The sequence below is a fragment of the Lissotriton helveticus genome, chromosome 5_1 (genome assembly GCF_964261635.1).
Source record: "Lissotriton helveticus chromosome 5_1, aLisHel1.1, whole genome shotgun sequence".
NCBI lineage: Eukaryota > Metazoa > Chordata > Amphibia > Caudata > Salamandridae > Lissotriton > Lissotriton helveticus.
Window position 1 is genome coordinate 1,687,179,926 of NC_136065.1, and position 20,443 is coordinate 1,687,200,368.

General features: G+C 45.0%; 1 protein-coding gene across 2 annotated transcripts in view; it reads right to left on the reverse strand.

The window, feature by feature from the left end:
• Positions 1 to 20,443, reverse strand: part of IPO4 (importin 4) — a 2,629,293-nt gene that overhangs the window by 1,850,158 nt on the left and 758,692 nt on the right. For both annotated transcript variants that reach the window (XM_078644926.1, XM_078644927.1), the window contains exon 5: positions 18,564 to 18,693. In XM_078644926.1, coding sequence (XP_078501052.1) covers positions 18,564 to 18,693 — 130 coding nt within the window. The remainder of the gene's footprint in view (positions 1 to 18,563; positions 18,694 to 20,443) is intronic.

The following is a 20,443-nucleotide window of genomic DNA, read 5'->3' on the forward strand; positions in this document are numbered from 1 at the left end:
TTTCTGAGTTTCATATTATTTCTCAGCCTAATGATTTCCTGCACCAGCTACGCATTTTTTCTGTATTTACCAGTTCCTCATGTAAATATGTCTGCTAATGCTACAGTAGAGCACACGTTCAGTGATCTGCCTCCTCACGAATATGCATACCGCCTTGCCATGCGTAATAACACATTCATCCGTATGTTACATTATTCACACCAGACCAGCAATGCCACTAATTGTTGGGTGTGTGGTCGACTCCCCCCTTTCCAGACACCGAAGGGAGTTCTGCCACTCTTTCCTTATCCATTCTCACACAATGGTTCGTGTGGAGCATGGTCCACGTTAACGTCATCCTCAACAGATATGTCTTTTCTTAACAGTACATGTTTTCCAGACAAGCAAGGTTTCCCCCACAGAACAGGTTTAGATTTAGAAAATGAAGTATATAATTTAGGAAATTATTCGTCGAATTTTATGGTTCTGAATGTTCAGTCTGATACTACTCCAGACTTACCTGCTATTTCAGTACTACCAGTCAAAGGCGAATTATGTATCCGTAGTTATGGTTCTGTACATATAGGTCATAGTGAATGTACTACTGTTGTCAAGTATGGTGACAGTGGGAAATCTATTTTCAAAGCTTCACGTCATTCTTATTTTATTTGTGGTCAAGCCGCATATGTTCGTCTGCCCCTCGATTGGGAGGGAACCTGTTACATTGCCTTCCTACTGCCACCTGTTTTTCTAGCCCCACCTGATTATCATAGGAATTCTTTCTTAGTACACATTAGACATAGAAGGGAGTCCCGATTGTCGATTATACTGAAACTGCCGCAGAGCAATTCATTGATATAGATAAAGGTGTTTTCCCTTACTTAGGTACAGTTGTAAATAGTAAGCTTATCCGTAGGTTAACAAGAACCCTTGAAGCTGTAGTAAATGAGACTGCCTCTGCTCTAGGTAACCTAACCGAAGAACAATCTGCTATGAGATTTGTCGTTTTGCAAAATCGTCTCGTCCTTGACGTCATACTGGCCGATAGGGGCGGGGCCTGTAGAATTCTCGGATCTAGTTGTTGCATTTTCATTCCAAATAACGCGCCGTCTGTTTATTCAGCTATAACCAGACTTCATAAAATTGCCCATCTGTTACATCAAGATCCAGGCACCTGGACATGGTCTGGTTGGTTCTGGAATATAATTTCCACATGGGGATGGAAAGTCCTGTCCTTTCTAGGTATTGCAGTAGCGATCATATTCAGCTGCTGCCTCTGTATACAATGTGGCCCTGCGATTTGCAGCATGTGTGCTACCTCTTGTATTCCCCGTCCCAAGCCCTGTTCTAAATCCCGTTTCAAGACAATTCGAGACGAGCAAATGGTACTGTATGAAATGATAGACGGTATCATGAATATTGATGTTTCCTGATGGAAACGTAGTGACAAGGAGGGAATGTGGAAAAGTAAATTTTGCCATGTTCTGTGTCCCTACGCCTCATCCATCATGTGTTATGTGTGCATGATCAATATGCATATGTTATTCCCCATTCTGATTAAAGACGCAATTACAGTTGTGTCCACCTCTGGTATGCTATTTTCCAGTCCTCGTGAATACTACGAATATCAGGCCTATGTAAGTAATGTTGCCACGTTTCTCAGTGTGCACGTTATTCAATTATAAAGTCCCCGTTTCTAGGCCTCAAAAGGGCCCGGACCACAGATTCAGCTCCTGTCTCCTGAAAAGCCTCGCTGAGGAGCGATACAGCCCCCACCTGTATCCTCGACCCTTCACTTACTTCCTGCCTAGCAGTGCCCGGTGCACCCCGGCTCTGCCTCTGAGTCTGCCAAAAGTATGTTATAGTTCCAGCTATCAGTTCAGTCCTCCTCCTCTGCATTCCTAAGCTACTGAACTGCATCAATAGTTCCCGTCATTGTCTAGCCTTCTCGTCTCCATGTTAGAGAAATACTGTATTTAATGGTCATTTAATATTCTTCACGTACTACATGTAGAATAATGCATGGTCCAGTCTTAGAATCAGGTTAGCTTTTCCCCTCATGACTTCTAGTTTATATCAACATGTTCCCTAAACATTAGATACCAGATAGGGTTTAGGTACATGTCGCTCCGACCCTCCAGACTCTAGTCTCTGCTCCTAGCACAGAGTTCGTAGCCCCCAGCTTCTCCTAGTAACACGTCATTGCCAGTTTTCGCGCACCATTAGGTTAGAGGTCCCGGCTCCTTAGGTAGCCCCCTCCTATGTGTCCGCCCATTCATGACATATTCTGTTACGTTCTACATCACATGTCTAAGTAAACTCCCAGTTACACCTCTTATTACTGTTATCTCTCGCGACTGTTACACGTCACGCCTTCTGCTCCACCCACTGTTACGCCTACTGCAATGTAATGCTATGTGTTTGCGCTATGTATATAAATCAATGTTATGTTATTAAATGTTAGCGCGCTCATCCCAGACCAAGCCCCAGCAGCTGCTGGGCCTCTTTTTCCCCTGCCTGGGTCCCAGTTGTCCTGCTGGGCCCTTGTCATTCTATTCCTATGCAGGTTGTCCTGATCCTGTCCTTATGCTGTAATAAACCTGCAGAAACTCCTACTACCTCGAATCTTGACTCTTATTTATTGAGCTATCTGTTATTTATTCATTCATGCACTCAAAAATAGGGTATTATTTATTTATTTACCACAGAGGGCGGGTTGCTGATCCCCCTGGTCACCTGTGTCCACCCATGCGTCCTGTTGTGCATCAGGATCTGTGTGGGCCGGGAAGCTGTATTCCTCATCTTGATCCCTAGCATCCTCGGCATCGGAATAAGTTGGCAAGGGCGTGGCAACTCTTTGAGTCCGAGGAGTCAGTGGTTCGACCAAGACCGGTGAATCAGAAGCAGGCCTTTTGCGCTTTAAAGGAATGGTATACGACTCCAAAGGCGTCGTCGCCGTAATTTTCCGCTTGTAAAGCGTAAGCTTCCCAGTGTCGGCATCGATGAAACGTTCCGACTGTTCCTCGAGTAATGGCTTCAGAGAGGATAAGGCGCTCAAGGTTTCAAATGCGCCGGTGAGCTCCACCAACAGCAAAGGTCCAGTCCCTGCAGGCAAGCACAAAGGAAGAATGAATCCCACGAAGGTTAAAAGTCCGGTGGTTTTAACGATGTTGAGGGGGGTGTGGCAAACAGGGAGAGCGGTCCAGGTGACTCGGGCAGGTCAGCAGCAGGGACTCCTGGGAACCGGAGTCCAAGTACCAACACGCTCGCAGCCCTGCTTTAACTAACGCCCACAGCAGTCTTTGAAGAATCCTACTCCCCAGCGCCCACAGAAAGCAAGCGCCACGAAGCGGGACCCGCGAAGGAGGTCCGGCAAGAAGTAGCGCTTCAGAGAGGATAAGGCGCTCAAGGTTTCAAATGCGCCGGTGAGCTCCACCAACAGCAAAGGTCCAGTCCCTGCAGGCAAGCACAAAGGAAGAATGAATCCCACGAAGGTTAAAGGTCCGGTGGTTTTAACGATGTTGAGGGGGGTGTGGCAAACAGGGAGAGCGGTCCAGGTGACTCGGGCAGGTCAGCAGCAGGGACTCCTGGGAACCGGAGTCCAAGTACCAACACGCTCGCAGCCCTGCTTTAACTAACGCCCACAGCAGTCTTTGAAGAATCCTACTCCCCAGCGCCCACAGAAAGCAAGCGCCACGAAGCGGGACCCGTGAAGCGGGTCCGGCAAGAAGTAGCGCTTCAGAGAGGATAAGGCGCTCAAGGTTTCAAATGCGCCGGTGAGCTCCACCAACAGCAAAGGTCCAGTCCCTGCAGGCAAGCACAAAGGAAGAATGAATCCCACGAAGGTTAAAGGTCCGGTGGTTTTAACGATGTTGAGGGGGTGTGGCAAACAGGGAGAGCGGTCCAGGTGACTCGGGCAGGTCAGCAGCAGGGACTCCTGGGAACCGGAGTCCAAGTACCAACACGCTCGCAGCCCTGCTTTAACTAACGCCCACAGCAGTCTTTGAAGAATCCTACTCCCCAGCGCCCACAGAAAGCAAGCGCCACGAAGCGGGACCGGCGAAGGAGGTCCGGCAAGAAGTAGCGCTTCAGAGAGGATAAGGCGCTCAAGGTTTCAAATGCGCCGGTGAGCTCCACCAACAGCAAGAAATGCGTTACTTACCTGTAACAGCAGTTATCCAGTATTGGTATCTTTCATAGATTCACATGCCTGAATCATTCCCCGTCGTCGGGGTGGGAGTCCCCGGTAAATAATTATAGTAATGTCACCTGGACATATACTTAGTACTAGGCCAGAGGCCTCACATTAGTAGCCTATCTAGGTCCTTATGTAAAAAGGACCAAACTTTGGCCAGTAGCCAATCAGCCCTTATCACCCTTCTCACCTTCCTGGAAGGAGCCCTTGTCCCTCAGATTTTCGTAAGCACCGTGCCAAGTAGTACCTACTGAGGAGACTTAGGTGAGCCCTTCCAGGGGAGGCGGGTGGGTTGCATGTGAATCTATGAAAGATACCAATACTGGATAACTGCTGTTACAGGTAAGTAACGCATTTCTTATCCAGTATTATGGGTATCTTTCATAGATTTGCATGCCTGAATCAGAATAGCAAGCAATAATGAGCACATTTCGCAAATACATCTAGAAATGCATAATAAACTTATCATAAGTTGTTATACAGTTTACATAATACTAACAACCTGATAAGAAATGTGCGAGAAATTACCTGGAAGGTGGGATGATAGGAAGAAGGCTCACCTCTACTGAAATAGATGACGTAAGACTGCCTGTCCTACTGCTGCATCCTTCAGAAGTGCAGAATCCAAGCAGTAGTGCTTGGTGAACGTATGTGGCGTCTTTTCCATGTCGCCGCTCTGCAGATGTCGACAATGGGTACCCCAGCAAAGAGCGCCATGGAGGTGGCTACCGCTCTAGTGGAGTGTGCTCAAACCTTTGAAGGCAGAGGATGGCCCGCCTGTTGGTGACAGAATGCAATGGCCGCAGAAATCCATCTGGAAATGCTCTGTTTTGTCAATGCTAAGCCTTTCCTGGGCCTGCTAAATGCAACAAACAATTGGTTAGACTTCCGAAATTGCTCCGTCCTGTGTATGTAGAATTTGAGACATCGCTTGAGGTCCAATGAGTGTAGAGATCTTTCAGCCGCAGATGATGGATTCGGGAAGAAAGATCTCAGGACAATAGGTTCATTGAGATGGAAAGAGGATGGAACCTTTGGTATAAATTTTGGATTAGTCCGTAGAATGACCCTGTCGTTCTTAAACTGGATAAAAGGGTCTTGCACAGAAAAAGCCTGCAGTTCACTCACTCTCCTTGCTGACGTGAGCGCCAGCAATAGAGCCGTTTTCCATGACAAATATTTAAGATCTGTTTTGTGAATTGGCTCGAACGGGTGTTTCATTAGCTGAGCCAGTACAACATTTAGTTGCCATGTAGGTGGTGACGCTCGTACTGGAGGGAAAGATCTGAATAATCCCTTCAGAAACTGCTTGACCAGTCTGTTGGTCCATAGTGAAGCGCCACACGAAGAACGTCTAAACCTGGAGATGGCCGCCAGATGGACTTTTATTGAAGCGTGTGCCAGCCCTGAATTGGCTAGGTGGAGCAAATAGGGCAGAAATTGTGCTGGAGTAGAAGTGAACGGATGCAATTTCTGAGCCCTACACCACAAACAGAACCTTTTCCACTTAAGGGAATATGTCTTAGTAGTACTTTCAGCCCGGGCCAGAACGTCTTTGCATTCTTGTGGAAGATCTAAATTCTGGAACTCTCTGAACTCAGGAGCCAAGCCGATAAATTGAGAGATGTTGGATCCGGATGTTGGACTTGTCCCTGGTTCATTGTAAGGAGATGTGGGCATGTCCTGAATAGAATAGGAGGTTCCAGCGATAGAAGGTGTAGTTCTGTATACCAGTGCTGGCGCGGCCACGCTGGGGCTATCAGGATCATGGTACAACTCTCTGCCTTCAATTTCCGGAGAACTCTTGGGATCAGGGGAAACAGTGGAAAGGCGTAAGCAAAGACTTTGCACCATGTCATCGAAAAGGCATTCCCTAGGGACCTTTTCTGGGGAAGCCAGCTTGCGTAACATTGGCATTTCGCATTCGTTTCCGTCGCATAGAGATCCAGGTGAGGTTTGCCCCAACGAGAGAACACTGAGTCGAGCGTCTTCTGGTCGAGCTCCCACTCGTGGCAAATTGAGCGCTGTCTGCTTAGCGAGTCTGCCAGGGTGTTGTCTACTCCTGGGACATACTCTGCCCGCAGAGAAATGTTGTGCTGGAGCAGCCACCTCCAAATTTGCTGAGATTCGCGAGACAACGTCTTGGATCGAGTACCTCCCTGTTTGTTTAGGTAGTGCATTGTGGTGGTGTTGTCCGTCCTCACCAGCACTGGGAAGCTCCTTATTCGGGGAAGAAAAGCCTGAAGAGCTAAGCGTACTGCTCGTAACTCTAGCAAATTGATGTGGAATCGTTTTTCTGCCACTGGCCACTGACCGTGTACTTGCAATTCCTGAAGGAACGCTCCCCATCCTTCCAGTGACGCGTCCGTGGTTATGACATAAGGGGAGACTGGGAGTAGAAAAGGAAGGCCTTTGTTCAAGTTGTCGCCCAGAAGCCACCATCTCAGAGCCTTTTTCATGACCTGAGTAATCTTGATCCAGTCGTCGAAGGATCCTGTACTTTGGATCCACTGATTTGTTAAAGCTTCCTGTAGAGGTCGCATGTGGAGGCGACAATGCGGAATGAGAAATATGTTGGAAGACATCATTCCCAGCAATGATTTGAAGAGTCGAACCTTTACTCTCTTTTTGGTCTGAATTTGGACGGCCAGGGTTCTCAGCTTGACCTGACGTTCCTTGGAAGGGAAGGCTTTCTCCTGTTGTGTATCCAATGTCGCTCCTAGGAAATTGAGACGTTGTGATGGACGTAGATTTGACTTTTCCTGGTTGAGCGTTAGGCCTAAGTTCTCGAAGAGACGAAGGCAGGCGGTAGAGGACTTGGCCACGCCTGTCCGAGTAGGAGCCTTGACAAGCCAGTCGTCCAGGTAGGGAAAGACTTGATGATTATGATGCTGACGAAGGTATGCTGCTACTGGAGACAGACACTTTGTAAAGATGCATGGAGCTGACTTTAGGCCGAATGGTAATACTCTGAACTGGTAGTGCCTGCCTGCTACTGCAAACCTCCGGAATTGTCGATGACTTTTGTGAACGAGGATATGAAAATAGGCATCCTGGAGGTCTAAGGATACCATATAGTCTTTTGAATTGAGTAGGTGTAATACCTCCTGGAGGGTAACCATACGAAAAGACTGCTTCTTGAGGTATTTGTTTAGGTGCCTCAAATCCAATATTGGTCTCCACTGCTTCTTCACCTTTTTTCTGATCAGGAAAAATCGGGAGTAGAATCCTCTCCCCTTTTGTTCTCGAGGAACTCTTTCCACTGCTTTTTTCTGGAGCATTAGCGAGAGTTCCTGTTGAAGTATGTTTAGATTTTTGTGCTGCGCAGGACATGGTGGATTTGGAGGAGGATGTTCCACAAACTCCAGAGTGTGTCCGAAGCGGACTAACTGCAACACCCAACGATCTGTAGTAATTTGCTTCCAATTGTGAAGGAAGTTGGTAATTTTTCCTCCAACTACGAATTGTGGAGAAGAGGTGGAGGCCAGCTGGAGAAAGCAGTCATTGACGTCTGTTATTGTCTTTCTTTCCTCCTCTTCCTCGAAAGGACGATTTGTTATATGAGGATTGTCCTTGTTGTTGTTGCCTCTGCTGATATTGAGGTTTGTACTGCTGGGAAGAGTTATAAGAGGACTTGTAACCTTGATAGTTGCCACGAGACTGTTGTCCTCGACCTCTGGAGCCTCGAAAGGAATTCTGCTTGAATTGTAGGGTGCCTAGGGCTTTCGCAGTTTCGGTATCCTTCTTAATGCCTTGCAGCATGTCATCAATATGTTCACCGAAAAGGCGTTCCCCATCAAAAGGCATGTCGAGGACTTTGGCTTGCACTTCAGGCCGGAATGCTGTGGCTTTAAGCCAGCCCTGGCGCCTTAAAACTGCTGCTCCCGCCAATTGACGGAACCCTGTGGAAGCAATATCCAGGGATACCTCTATCATCTCTGAAGCAGAGCGCTCACCCTCCAGCAAAATCTTCTTAACCTCTTCTTTCTGGTCTTCTGGAATCGCCCCTAGATATGGGGCTATATCTGCCCATATCTGCCGATTATAACGACCTAGCAATGCTAGAGAATTTGAAGCCCTGATTGATAGGGCGGACATGGAGGAAAATCTCTTGCCAATGGCATCAAGTTTTCTTCCTTCTTTATCAGGAGGCGCTGTCATTGTCGCTGACGGATTGCTGGACTTCCGCTGAGCAGCCTGAGACATAACTGAATCAGGTTTAGTTTGACCAGTATAACATGCGGGTGCAGTGTCTGGGGCTTTGTATTTCTTTTCAAGTCTAGCCGGCACTGGAATGAGAGAGAAAGGAGTTTATTATTTTTTGTCCTTGCTCCCATATATAATCGATCACTGGAATGGAGCGAGCTGATCTCTTGAAGGGCTCTTTAAAATCATGAAGAAAACAGTCCTTCGTTTCCGATGCTATTTGGATGTTGAACCTTGCAGCCGCTCTTCCTACGATATTATGGAATCCCCCTAAGTCTTCAGGGGTTGAATCGTCCTGTACTTGGTCTGGGGATATTGGATCTGGGTTAGCATTATCATCAGAATCCATATCATCATCATCATGTATTTCGCCTTCTTCATCCTGGGCCTCATCAATTCCCACTTCTTCCTCATATTCTTCCTCATCCGTAGAATTTTGAGGAGGAAATGACTCTTGTTCCTGACGCACAACCCGCGGGGGAGGCTGCTGTCGATGTTTAGGAGTTAGTGTTTCTTGTGGTACCTGTACTCCAGAGGCAGGAGAAGATGATGGAAATCTTTGTTTATAGTCTGAAATTAGAAATTGCAGGTCAGAAACAATTGAAGCTGGAAGGCACACCATAGGCTGGACAGTGGTATGCTGTTGAACTGATTCTTGAATTGTAATTTCCTCCAAATCTTCGTAGTCCGAACTCTCCTGAACTTTGATGTTGAGATGAGAGGGACTGGATGCTATGGGAAACATGGACTGATCTTTTGGATCTTCTGTTTCTAAAAATTGCGTTGGCAACAACTGTTGGACCTTGCTGGGTGAGGTCATCTCTGGTGTGACCAAACATGACGACATTTTAAAATGTGTATATGTATACTGCAATGAGGGAGAGCCCTTAGAGTGTAAATCCTTTGATGCGGCGTCAGTCGACGGTGTAGCATCTACCCTTTTTGATGTATCAGGCGTTTTCATTGACATTGATGTCCTCGTCGTCGACGACGACGACGACGTCCTCGTCGACGGCGGCGTCGACACCGTAGCAGTCGACGACGATGACATCGCCGACGACGGCGCCGTCGACGGTTTCGTCGTCGACGGTCTCGACGCCGACAGGCTCCACCGTCGACGACCTCGTCGACGACGGAGTCCTCGCCAACGAGATCCTCGTCGACGGCTGTATCTTCGTCGAAGGTTGTGTCTTTGTCGACGATGGGATCTTCGTCGACGATGAAGCCTTCGTCGACGGTCGGATTTTCGTCGACGCTGGAAGCTTTGCCTTCGCCGACGATGAAGCAGACGTCGACGGGAGCGCTGTCAAAGGCGACGTCGACGATTTTGTGACAGGAATGACAGAAGGTATTGACCTACCCATCGTCGTCGATGTTGAAGTAGTCGATGCCATGGAGAAAGTAGACGCCGTGGATGTCGAAATGGAGACTGTCGACATAGTCACAGGCAGGCCAGACGACACAGCAGCTGGCTTCTTGAAATCTGTTACCTGAAGAGCAGGTTTCAGAGGCTTGACCTTAGGGTGACTCTCCATAGATTTTGGCTTCTTGTGATGAGGCGCAACAGACTGCTCTGGGGATGTCTGTCGAGGCCTTTTAGGAGAGGAGTGGAAACTCCTGAAGGAACACTCACTCTCACCTGAGGAGACTAGACTCTCTTTGTCCTTCATCCTCTGGAGCCACAGAAGCAGGCGCCCTTCCCTGTCCTTCAAAGTCTTGACCGGGAAAGTGCGACAAATCTTACATTCCTTGGCAGAATGCTGAGGATAGAGGCAATACAAGCAATCCTCATGCTTGTCCTCTATATGTAACCTCATTTTACTACAAGAGGCACAGGGTCTAAAAAGCCCTTTCTTAGGAGTAGTAGACATAGTGACTACCAAACTCCCTTCAGAACTTGAAGAATAATAGGAAAATCCAAAGATATATGAAAAACCTGAGCAGAGCTCAGTGGAGACTCCCTTCAGCACGACGTGCGGTAGAAAATCTGAGGGACAAGGGCTCCTTCCAGGAAGGTGAGAAGGGTGATAAGGGCTGATTGGCTACTGGCCAAAGTTTGGTCCTTTTTACATAAGGACCTAGATAGGCTACTAATGTGAGGCCTCTGGCCTAGTACTAAGTATATGTCCAGGTGACATTACTATAATTATTTACCGGGGACTCCCACCCCGACGACGGGGAATGATTCAGGCATGTGAATCTATGAAAGATACCCATAATACTGGATAAAGGTCCAGTTCCTGCAGGCAAGCACAAAGGAAGAATGAATCCCACGAAGGTTAAAGGTCCGGTGGTTTTAACGATGTTGAGGGGGCGTGGCAAACAGGGAGAGCGGCCCAGGTGACTTGGGCAGGTCAGCAGCAGGGACTCCTGGGAACCGGAGTCCAAGTACCAACATGCTCGCAGCCCTGCTTTAACTAACGCCCACAGCAGTCTTTGAAGAATCCTACTCCCCAGCGCCCACAGAAAGCAAGCCCCGTGAAGCGGGTCCGGCAAGAAGTAGCGCTTCAGAGAGGATAAGGCGCTCAAGGTTTCAAATGCACCGGTGAGCTCCACCAAAAGCAAAGGTCCAGTCCCTTCTCAAATCTAAAGGGATATATTTACTCGGCGGCTTACAGGGATGTAATTTCTTTCACTCTTGCTCTTCGGATAAAATCAGTGGGGTGGATAACTTTTTTTTTAAATTTCCCTGCGAACCAAACCCGCTTCCCTGAATCATCACTCACCCTCGTGCCAAATCCAACCAGTATGTGTGTGTGCTTGCGGATTAGATGGCTGTGCAGTAATATTTGTCTTTTTTCTCTTTCTGAAGTAGGGTGTACCTTGTCCCTTTTTGTGAATGTTGTAATGTGTTGCTTTTCCTTCCGGATGGTGTCAATGGTCTGGTGTGTATCAAGTGTGTATCAGGTTTGAAAGGTGCGTGAATGGCCTGTAAAACGGTTGGTGCTGGTGGTTTTGACATTGTCAAAACCACCAGCTTTTGCAAGGGGGGTTACCTGGGTTTTTGGCCACGTGCTAGACGGCCATTTAGGTAAACCTACCAAACCCACACATTTCTGAAAAGAAGACACCCGGGGGCTTCCAATGTGGTATGGCTTGCGTGGATCCTCCAACGTTCCTTTTCCCAGAATGCCCTGCAAACCTCAATTTTAGCTGAAAAAATCATTTTTTTCACACTTTTTTGTGTGGGAAAGCGTGGCATCACTGGGCTCACACAAATTTCCTCCCACCCAGCGTTTCCCCAGGTCTCCCGATAAAAATGGTACCTCAATTGCGTGAGAATTGCAAAGAATTCTGGGTAGGAAAACATTGAGGGACCCACACATGCCATACCTCCCTGGACTCCCCCGGGTGTCTAGTTTTCAGAACTGTTTGGGTTTGGTAGTTTCACAAGTTTGTCGCCGAGCCCCGGGCCAAAAACTCAGGCCCCCCCCCCCCAAAAAGAAGGTAGTTTTGCTATAGGTTATTTTAAATTCTCCACCGTACGATTTGGGCCTTTTCCTGTTGCAGCCACTATGCCTACCCACGCAAGTGAGGTACAATCTTTTTCGGGAGACCTGGGGGAACGCGGGGTGGGTGGAAATTTGTTGATCCACGCAGATTCCAGAACTTTCCACCACAGAAATGTGAGGAAAATGCGTTATTTTTGTCAATTTTATAGGTTTGCAAGGGATTCTGGGTAACAGAACCTGGTGGGAGGCAGTCGTGTCACCCCATCCTGAATTCCCCTGGGTGTCTAGTTTTCAAAAATGTATAGGTTTGCTAGGTTTCCCTAGGTGCCGGCAGAGCTAGGGTTAAAAAACGAAAGGTAGGCACTTTGCCAAAAAAGGGCCCGTTTTCACTGCGAAATTGCGGTGCGAACACGTTGCGTTTTGCGCTGTTTCCTGTCGCAGGCAATAGGCAGCCCCAGGCAAGTGAGGTACCATTTTTTTCGGGAGAGCTGGGGGAACAAGGGGTGGGGGAAAATGTGTTGATCCACGCAGATTCCAGAACTTTCCACCACTGAAATGTGAGGAAAATGTGTTTCTTTTGTCAATTCATTAGCTTTGCAAGGGATTCTGGGTAACAGAACCTGGTGGGAGGCAGTCGAGTCACCCCATCCTGAATTCCACTGGGTGTCTAATTTTCAAAAATGTATAGGATTGCTAGGTTTCCCTAGGTGCCGGCAGACCTAGGATGCAAAAACTACAGCTTGGCACTTTGCCATAAAAGGGTCAATTTTTAACTGCAAAATTGAGGTGTGACCACGTTGCATTTTGCGGCGTTTCCTGTCGCAGGCACAAGGCTGACCCACACAAGTGAGGTACCGTTTTTATCGGGAGTCTTAGGGTAATTCAGATTTATAAATCAACTGTTATTACCTATTGAGTTTTCATGCATTTCTCCCTTCCCAATGAAAGACATTGTGTAAAAAAAAAATCTTTTTGAGTAATGACCAATAATTCTCATGCTAGTATGAGTATTCCCAATTTTGAAAATGTACAAATATATACTGTTTCCAAACTCTATAATTTGTAACCAATTCAGAAATACTTAGGTGTCTTTCATACCGATCTTTCCATGTATACATTTTCCAAGAATAAGTGCTCTATACACAGTAAATAATAAAATACCATTGAAAGTTGCTGCTCAGTTTTTGGCTCTGGGTTCGTCGGGTTCTTGGTGAAACTACAAGTCCTATATATCCCCACAACCAGGAAGGTCAAACGGATGTAACGGTATATTGCTTTCAAAGAACTGTCAATATTACAAGAAGTTATAGGTGAAAACATTGTGACAAAAGGCTGTTTTTTTCAACTAATTTTCAATTATTCCAATATTTAAATGTTAGTTTCTATAAAGAAACCTTAATGGATTTAGACAAATGACCCCTTTCTGAATTCAGAATTGTGTCTACTTGTCGAAAATGTATAGCTTTCCAGGATCCATTATTGCTTTCAAACTCATTTCTACTATTAACTGGAAGGAGGTTGAAAGCTCTAAAAATAGCAAAAATAGGCTATGTCCCAGAAAAATGCCAAAACTGTGTGAAAAATGTTGGTTCTCTGACAAAAGACTGTCATTCCCTAAAAGCTGTGAAAATTGAGATTTCAGCTCCACAAACCCTTTTTGATAACATTTGCAGAGAAAAACCCAGAGGCTTTCATTTGCAGCCCGTTTTTCCCATTTTTCTGGAAAAAAAACAAACATTTCACTGTATTTTGCTTAATTTCTGGGACACCTCCAAGGGAATCCACAAACCCTGGGCACCTTTAGAATCCACATGATGTTGGAAGAAAAGGACGCAGATTTGGCGTGGATACCTTATGTGGTCAAAAAGTTACAGGGGCCTAAGCGCGCACTACCCCAAATCGCCAAAAAAAGGCTTAGCACAGGAGGGGGAAAGGCCTAGCAGCGAAGGGGTTAATATCATGGGTGCTAAAATAGAAAGTTTAATTAAACCTTTGACCGAAAAGCTAGACTCCCTCTCTAGAGAGGTCTCAAGGTTAGGTGATCAATTACTTGCCCATAGCGAACTGGTAAAAAGTTCAAGGGAAGTAGTGGAAGGACATAGGGGCAGTAGTGTTGCCCCAGTTATATTTAACACAGTGGCCGAACGTAGTGGGGAGATGGATAAGATAGTCACAGGTGAGCACAACCCCCAATCGACCGGAGGCAAGAAGAACCCAGTAGCTCTAGAACCCAAGAGTGGCCAGACACCCACTGAAGTTAAGCGGAGGCACACTATCAATCTACCCCCTGATTGTGCCCCGTATGTGGCTGTCTTAACAAACGTATCACTTCTTGAGCAGAATATGAACCAGAACCAACCGGAATCACATGACTCTCTTGAAAACAAAACGGTGTTCTGGCTCAATCGACAATGTGGGTTCCCTATGAATTATCCCACTGGCGTAACGAAAATTGAGGGGGCCTCCCTGCAAGGTATGTAGAGGGCCCCCCTCCGGGCTCAATTAGGAGCTCTCCGGACAGAGTGCAGTGCCGAGGGGGCCCCCTGGAGATTCGAGCCCCCCCGCAGCGCGAGGGCTGCGGGGGCCTGTGTTACGCCCCTGAATTATTCTAATCAGATCCTTACCACCAGAAGGGTTAATTGGATTGGCAATTCCAGAAAGAGTAGTGAAGGAGACTGCATTATTTTTGTTAAGAGTGGCCTCGTTACCATACTCTGATAAAAGGTATTAGTTTACGCCCACTTGGTTTTTTCTACAGTCACATTATTAATGAACCCATTGATAAAGATAAGAGAGGTTTTTCTGCCCCTAGTAGACGTACTGACCCATGTTCTGTGTTTGAGATACCTATGTTAAACCGTTATCAAGCCCTAAGTACCTTAGACGCAAACGATTGACTCAACCAAGACTGTTATATCAGCACTGAGGTGATGCCAGCTTGCCAGGTTGATAAAGAATGGGAACTATCTGAAGACCCTGGGCTTCTACATACAGTCAACCCAAGTATGGATGTAGATGAAAGGGGTAGACAAGATGATGACCAAAGTGCAGGGGTCGTACAACAAGAAGTTCCCACCCCAGACAGGATTGGGATCTGCCGCAAAAATTGAATATCTATCGTTAGCTGGAATATCGCTGGGTTGAACTCTAAGGGCGATATTTTGGGCTGGATGAATTTAATCAATTCACATGACAGTCTGTTTCCAAGAAACATGGTGTACGGACCTTGTTAACTATGAGGGCTTTGTTTCATACAATTTATTAGCACAGGGTTCTGTGTCAGGAAGAGCCAAAGGCGGACTTTTGATATTCGTCTCTATTAATCAGTCTCTGATTGTAGAGAGGTATTTGAGTGTGGGTGCCCATCTACAGATCTTTTGGTTGCATGAGAAGCACGGCCGCGATGTACTTATTAATTTTTACAATAATATTTTTGATAATACTCGACAGCAAGTTGTGAAGGATTTGGCCATTGCTATTGATAATTTGATCGCAGAATCAAATGTTTCCTTTGATTTTATTTGGGTAGGCGATTTTAACATCCAGACCTGTGAAATGTCTACCCAAAAGGTCTGTGGGGTCCAAAGTAACTCTGGATTGGACGACCTACATTTTCGCCATAATATTTATGGCGAATTACTTACTAAATTTATGGGTGACCATGATTTGGAAATTTTAAATTACTCAAATGATGAAAATGGCCAGATCGTTCCTACGTTTAAGAGTAGGAACACCAGTTCTATTATTGACCATGTTATTGTGTCTTCTAATATGGTCCCCTATTGTCTGGCCCCCAGGGTTGAAGTCACATCTTTGAGTGATCATAATTGTATCATCCTAGAAACTACAATTTGGGGAGGCAGGACTGTCCATCCGGGGAGAATAGTGATGAATATTGAACCACATAGGCCGAATGGTGTAAGAATGAGGTGGAAAGGGGAAAAATCTGAGGTACTGCTAAGTTCTATTGTTAAAGGGAGTTTAGGCGAAATTAATCTTATCCTAAAGAATGATAACGATCCAGATCGGGTTTTAGATATTTCTAACGGCATTAATAAATACATAGATGCTATGTTTACTAGGCCTGGTAAGTGAAATCCAACCATAGATTGGGTTGGTTTGACCATACCGGTACCGCACTCTTGACTGAATTAAAACATGCACTGACGTTAAGGCCTAGGGATCATAAACTGATCATTCAGTTGAGATCAGACTATAAAACCACCTTAAAGCGTAGGAAGGGAGAGCTGCAACAGCAGGCATGGGAAACATTAACACAGGCTGCGGAACTGTCTAACTGTGCCCTTTTTTGGGCTACTGTCAACTCTCCCTTCCTTAAGGAGGATTCTATCCCCAAGCTTATTTCTAATGTCTCTAGTGAGGCGTGGGTATCTCATTTCTCTATGATTTTTAAATCTGAACATTGTTATGAAACCAACCGTAGCCCATGGCCAATTGTGCCTTTGGACATCACTGTAGCGTAGGTTGAACTAGGCATTTGTGCTAGCAAGGGGGGCAAGGCCCTGGGGCCAGATGGGGTCCCTATAGACGTCTATAAAGCCGTTCCGGCGATGTGGAGCCCTATTTTAACAATTGTTTTCAACGCAGCGGTATGTAATGAGGCCCCCATGACTTGGGGTGAGTCTATTATAATCCAGATTCATAAGAAGGGTGATAGGTCGGATGCTAAAAACTACCGGCCTATATCGCTTTTAGACTCCTCAGTCAAGATCAGGAGTAGAGTACTGCTGGTAAGGTTGGAAGAATGGGCGGAGGCTAGCGGGATCTTTGCTAACACCCAATATGGCTTCCGGAAAGGCCGGGGCACACTTGATCAATGTATAAATCTAGATCTGTTGATTGGGAAGTATACCCAGGCTAAACAGGGTTCTCTTTAACTCTGCTTTGCAGATTTAAGTAGTGCTTTCGATCTGGTGGACCATTCCATCCTATGGTCAACCCTGTTACAGCTTGGGGCCCGGAGGGTATAATTTTCATTTTGGCCCGGCTTTACAAAAAATTACAAACTAGCGTGCGCTATGGCGTTAAAGGAGAGTGTACCCCTAAATTTAGTGTAAAAAGGGGTATCAGACAAGGCTGTGTCCTTGCCCCCTTGCTTTTTACTTTGTTTATTAATGAAATTGATGTAGTTTTAAAAACTATTAACGCTGATGCCCCCCAGGTTAATGGGGTTGAAGAGCCGTTATTGTTATATGGGGATGATGCCGTGCTACAATATAGAACTCCTATTGGTTTACAACGCCTGATTGATATATTCTCTGTTTTTATTAAGGACAGGAAATTGGTTATCAATAGATGACAAACTCATACCATGACCTGCGGGGCAAGAAGAAAGTTGTCAAATGCATTTTTTATAGACGGTCATAAAGTGCTATTTGGGAATAACTTTTACCAAAGATATATCATGGTCTAATGAATTTACTAACGTCGGCAACAAGATGGCTAAAAGCGCCCATGGGGTTTTTAGATTCGCGGTCAAGATCGGTGACAGACGTATCAGCGACATGTTACAGATCTACCAAGCCAGATGCATGTCAATTGCCCTATATGGGGCCGGAGTATGGGGTTACCATCTTGACAGCAGTTTGCAGACAGAGGAAAATTCCTTCCTCAAAAAGCTCTTATGTTTGCCTATCTCTGCACCAACTGAGTTGGTCCAGAGAACTGGGGATTAACTACCTGACAGACTTGTTATCCCTAAGGCCCCTCATGATCTGGCGATCAATCTTGCTAAAGGAGGAGACATCTTTTAATAGATCGGTTATAGAGGACTGTCTCGCATTAGACAATTATTTAAAAATTCCCTGGTTAAAATACATAGTCCATAGTTTCTTGTAAATTTTTGACAAACATTTCGGTTGACCCACGTGCTGCTGTCGCAATACCCAAAAGTGAGATGAAGTCAATATTTCTATTGTACAGAACTAGGAGGCGGTCAATCAGGAATGGATTTCTCACTTCTACTCTGTTTTATAACAATTACATTGTTAATGAAGGCTATCCATCATACCTATCCAAGGTGACCCGACTATCCCATAGATTTGTACGCATTAGACTTAGGTTCGGGTCGGTACACCATCTGGTGGCTTTCCCCACCTTAAAAAATATCTGACCGGACCATGCCCATGTGATGGCCTATCTAAGCAGAGCACCTTGCACTTTCTCATGATATGTAAACTTTACATGAGTTTTCGTATTGCCTATTTAAAACCTTTGTTTATTAAATATGGACTCCGTTCTATTGATGATGCAATGAAATTAATTTTTAATATGCAATCTTCAGATGTTTGCTTTTATACTGCTACATTTTTATACCAATTAATTAATGCCAGGAAAAGTATGATGTTTTAATTTGCATGTATGTACATTTTGTCTAATTCTGCAATATCTGTTATTTTTGTGTTTCTCTCATGTGCTTTTATGGTCATTTTTTATATGTACCAAATAAAGCTTTATGAATTGAATTGAATTGAGAGAATCCAGAGAGGACTGATGACTTGTAAGTAATATTTCAAGACTTGTGTGATACTGATTGCATGTAGTGATCTTTCTGCTGCCGATCTGGGCTATGAAGAACAAGTAAATACAAAACACTTGCTCACAAAGATGAAACAATGAGGGTAACATCAGAATAAATGCAGATCTTCTTTGAAATAAACACTGTCCTATAAAAATGTGAGGCATACGTAAGAAGTCAGAAATCATATTACCTGTCTCTGCTCAGGCACATTGCTTCGTGACATCTGTTGCATGTACTGGAATATCTGAGGCCATTTATCCAGAGTCTCATTCTTCAGCATGACTGATGAGAGTTGAGCTAGAGCATGACGGACCTTGTGCCTAGAGGTACAGAAGAGTGGGTCACAAACAAAGGTCATTGAAGAATGTAGTAACTAGTGGACTTTCCATATTTTTATTTGGAAAGTCAATCAAGGTTCAAATACACATAGCACTGCACATTTCTAGCTAATATAAACCAAAAAATAGAATACAATTATCATATTAACGGCTGTCCAAAAACAGGCCAGATTATGTATGTGAGAAATTGGGTTATTGGTTGAGGAGGTGTAGCCCTTCTCAAGCAAGAACTACAATTTCTTTCAGGGTAAAACAAAAAGACACTACATTAATCTGTGCTTAACTCTCTGGTAGCTTAGCACAAATTAGACAGGCTCAACAAAGGCAATATGTAAAGTTTTTATGCAGCACACAAACAGTAATAAAGTGAAAACACAACACAAGAAAGATCCCACACCAATTTTGAGAAATAGAGTAAAATGTATTAAAATATTAATGCAACAAAAATACAATAGGGAAAACCGGACATATGCAATTTAAAAAATGCAGATAAATTCCAACTTTCTAAAAGGGACATTTTCAGAATTGTACCTTATAATCTGACATTACAATTAAAGAAGGGTTTAAATCACAATTCCTCAGATATCAAGCACAACTTCCCTACCTACTCCCTATCAAGAGTGATTACTTATTAAATATAATAAGGTAACCCAATGCTGTCCTTTAAGAGAGATAGGCCTTGCAGTAGTAAAAAATGAATGAGAGTTTTTCACTACTAGGAAATGTAAAACTTAAAAGTACACGTTCAACTTGTGAAATTCAATGCTTCCTGCCCTACGGGCTATTTAGGGCCTATCCTGGGGTGACGTATTAAAAAGAAAGGTTCAGGCCTGGAGAAAGGTGTATTTGGCCAGGCCAAATTGGCAGTTTACAACTACATACACAGGCTGCATTGGCAGGACTGAGACATGTGTAAAAGGCTACTTAAGTGGGTGGCAAAATTAGCGCTATTAGTAGCCTTTAATTTACAGGTCCTGGTTATACAAAGTACTGCTGTACTTGGGACTTACAAGTAAATTAAATGTGTAAATTGGATGCAAGTACATTTAACAATGTTTAAATGAGAGACTTCAAGCACGTAAACACTGGTTAGCAGAGGTAAAGTGCACAAAGTTCTAAAAGCCAACAAAAACTGGATCAGAAAACAGGAGGGTGAAGGCAAAAAGTTTGGGGGTGACTCTGCAGAGAAGGCCATGTCTAATAATGAATCTTCAGAGAAGTAGAAGATGATCAGTTGTACAGTTTCAGCCAGTGCAGGGAACCAACATCGTGTGCAGCGCAGATTGTAGAGTTGTAGGTCCTTAGCATCCGGAAATGCGTACCACATACCTTGATAATCCCAGTGTCACAGGATTCTGCAAGAGTGTTATTGGCATAGGAAGAGCACTGCAGACCAAAATCTGCCCTGGTGATATGGGAGCCTCAGTTCTGTTTAGACTGGATGTAAGGCGAAGGAATGGGAACGGTCACCTAATGAGCAGAGTGGTAAGGAATATAAATGGCTGGAATCAGCACCTCTCTGTGCTGATTAAGACTAGGGGCACATTAAAGACACAATATAGGCAGTCGAAGAGAGCTTCCTCAGCTGTTTATTTGGTGTCTTAAATAGCACAAACACCACTAAAATGGGTTTCAAACAGCTGTACAAAGTTGGGTAGAAAAGCAAAGACATAAAAGTTGACCACTGTGGTAGCATACCAGACAGATTTTAACATTGTGCCTAGCAGGCCAT